The following is a 3,279-nucleotide window of genomic DNA, read 5'->3' on the forward strand; positions in this document are numbered from 1 at the left end:
GAAAATAAATGCTCACAGAAGTTATGTTTGTACATGTATTTTATTTAAAATAAAATAAAATTTTGTGATTGATTTTTTTTTTTTTTTGACAATCTTATGTATAAATGTGGGAGTAAATAAGGGTATAGTTAATGGTAATGATATGAATGGGACTGCATCAGGAGTGGATTAAAAGCAACCATATTCTAAAAAATAAACCCAGGCATCTCCACCCTACACATGTATGTGCATGATGTGTGCACGCCAAATCACGCATTTTATTATTCCCGTGGACGAAGTAGTGTTCAATTAATGGGTTCAATTGAATTCATAACTTTTGATATGGGCCAAAAAAATTTATGTAAAAATTTATTAAAATTAAAAATATAATAGGTTCAATGCTAAAAATTTTGAAAGTTAAATTTATCAAATTTAAATACTGAATCCACCTCTGATTATTCCACGTAACTAAATATTAGTATAGCAGAATGTCAACTATCATAATGCGACGTAGTTATGCGCGTTAGGACTTTAATAATTGAAGTAGACAAAAGCATAGCATAAGTAAACATTATTCTTGATATTTACCTACAGAAATTACCAAAATTGCCGTCTTTCCATGGAATTTGACCGAGGAAGTGGACGAGCAAGAATTGAAAGAGCAAAGTTTGAGTCATTCACTGACTGACAGTGAAAACCTCCTGAAATGATCAGAACATTGGGACTTTCCTCTCTTTTTCTTTTTTGTCTGTTTTGTGAGGTTACCTTCTTCTTCTCATCTGAAAATATCAACACACATCTGCCTTTTCCTTTTACTAGGAAACAAACATCTTTTAAATAGTTAAACCCCTCGAGTTTGTTCATGGATCCCAAGCAGCCGCCAGCGCAGTCTAACGCTATCAATATTAGCAACAGCAACAACAATATTATGGTTGAGTACAATAAGCCTGCTCCTGATCAGATAAAAGAAGATGAAACCAAGAAGCAGCAGCAATTGGTTCCTAAAAGAAAAGATAGGCACACAAAAGTTGAAGGCAGAGGGAGGAGGATACGTATGCCTGCTCTTTGCGCTGCTAGGATTTTCCAACTCACCCGCGAATTAGGTCATAAATCTGATGGAGAGACAATCCAGTGGCTGCTGCAGCAAGCCGAGCCCTCCATATTTGCCGCTACTGGTACTGGAACCATCCCTGCCTCGGCTTTAGCTGCAGCAGCCGCTGGCCCCTCTGTTTCCCAACAGGGGACCTCTGTATCCGCTGGTTTGCATCAAAAAATGGATGAATTGGGAGCGAATATAGTCGGGTCCGCTAGTATATGTAGTAGTAGTAGTAGTAGGACCAGTTGGCCAATGATGTGTGGGAATTTTGGAAGACCCCATTTGGCCACAGCAGGAATATGGCCCGGACCTACTCCTGTTGTCACTAGTTTCGGGTTACAGACAGCATTGACTCCAGGATCAAGCACTAATTTGGGTAGTGAAAGTTCCAATTATTACCTACAAAAGATTGGCTTTCCTGGATTTGATCTGCCTGCAGCCACCAATATGAGTCCTATGAGTTTTACTTCAATTCTGGGTTCCAGTAATAACCAGCAATTGCCAGGTTTGGAGCTTGGATTATCTCAAGATAGGGGTCATATAGGGGTTTTAAACTCTCAAGCCTTGAGCCAGATATACCAGGCTAGAATTCACAATCAACAGCAGCACCAGCAAAATCAGCATCTGCATCTATCTCCCGAGGATGATTCTCAAGGATCAGGACACTAATACAACTTCCAGATAAAAGACCTGAGCTAGGTTTTCAGTGAATAGTTTTCATTTTTTTTAGGAGCTGTATAAATTATAAGTTAAAAGCCAACTTTTCATTATTCATTTTCCCTTTATATCTGAGTTTGTGTGCTTATATCTTATTTACTGAAATAGACATGGTAATCACATAAACATGGGCAATTTTCTCTTCTACTAGTATATAAGGCTTTGGATAGATTCACCTCTTTGTTTTTGTACAAGTAAGGGATTTCCGGCAGTCAATTGCTATTTCAATATATCCAGCCTAAAAACTCTGCTCTAGTTTCTTCTGGTTTGGGGTTGAGGTGGGGGGTTAGAGATTTTCATTCTTTTCTTTGGTCAATTCATCACATAAATCAAGAAAACCACAGCACTGCAGCTATGACAGCTGGTGGCCTGAAAAATTAGCCCTTAAGTGTATTGATAGCTCCATAAATGGATTCTAGTAAGTCAATGGAAATGGAGCTGTCAAAAATGGGGATGTAACTGTAAGAAACATTTGGGATGTGGGGCGGGAATCATGGCATCACTGGAAGAAAGAGTAAGATGCAGAATAAGTACTCTTAAATGCTGTCAAAAGAATCAAATGAGGAAGTAAACAATCCTCCATTCAGTTCAATCTTCTTTTTGATAGAAGTCTGCATTCAGTTCAATCTTCTTGATGAGCTGCAGTAACAGATTGCCAATTTCTACTGGAAAACAAAAAAGGGAACTTGGTACTGTATTGCTGCTTTTCCTCCAAGTGTTATACATCTGATTGCTGGCATTCCTTCTTTTAAGGGTGGGATGCTTTGATGGAGTTTCCATACTGACACTTCGCTTCACAACAGAAAATTTTCTTTCAGAACTGTGTTGTGCTCACCATACAACCTATAGTGCTAAAACAAAATTCTTGTCGTTTTATTGACATTTTTAGTGTTTGCTTTTCTTTAAGCAGCTTTATGGATGAGTATTGTATGGACATTTATTGAGCTTGATGTTGTTGGTCTGTATTGGAAATCTGGAAGCAATCTATCTGGTGTGTGGATATTCATTTTGCCCTTCATAGGAGTATTGTTTATGGAGTACTTGTTTTCAGAAAGTATCAATTCTTGAGATGCAGTATCATCTTTTTGAGAAAAAATATTGACTTATGGAAGTTCATTTTGATATCTTTATATCATCATTGCATTTTATGAGAACAAGAAGTTTCTGCCTGTTGTTATTCACATGTGTCCTGCCAATGTTTCGAATTGCTTCTACATGCTGCTATGGTGGATTAGGAGCAGTTCCTTGAGTAAGCGAAACAGATGCTGTTTCTAAAGGGGCCAAAACGTAAAAGAGTTGTTGGAATCGAAATGCATTTCCAGCAAACAAGTAGGGATATAACAGATTTAAGATCATCACCCATTCAGGGACTAAACCCCAGTTGCAGAGCATTTTTCTCAAGATAAAATTGAAGTACTTTGAGTCAACTTGAAGGGAGCCTTGGAACGACGGTCAAGTTGTCTTCATGTGGCCTATAGGTCATGGGT

General features: G+C 38.1%; 1 protein-coding gene across 1 annotated transcript; it reads left to right on the plus strand.

Annotated features, from left to right (window-relative positions):
* Window positions 1–530: 530 nt before the first annotated feature.
* On the plus strand, window positions 531–2,810 carry LOC107795420 (transcription factor TCP20-like). The gene has a single exon (XM_016618054.2). The coding sequence runs from the start codon at window positions 842–844 to the stop codon at window positions 1,742–1,744; it is 903 nt and encodes a 300-aa protein (XP_016473540.1). The 5' UTR covers window positions 531–841; the 3' UTR covers window positions 1,745–2,810.
* The last annotated feature ends 469 nt before the right edge of the window (window positions 2,811–3,279 follow it).

The sequence above is a fragment of the Nicotiana tabacum genome, chromosome 3, assembly GCF_000715075.1.
Source record: "Nicotiana tabacum cultivar K326 chromosome 3, ASM71507v2, whole genome shotgun sequence".
NCBI lineage: Eukaryota > Viridiplantae > Streptophyta > Magnoliopsida > Solanales > Solanaceae > Nicotiana > Nicotiana tabacum.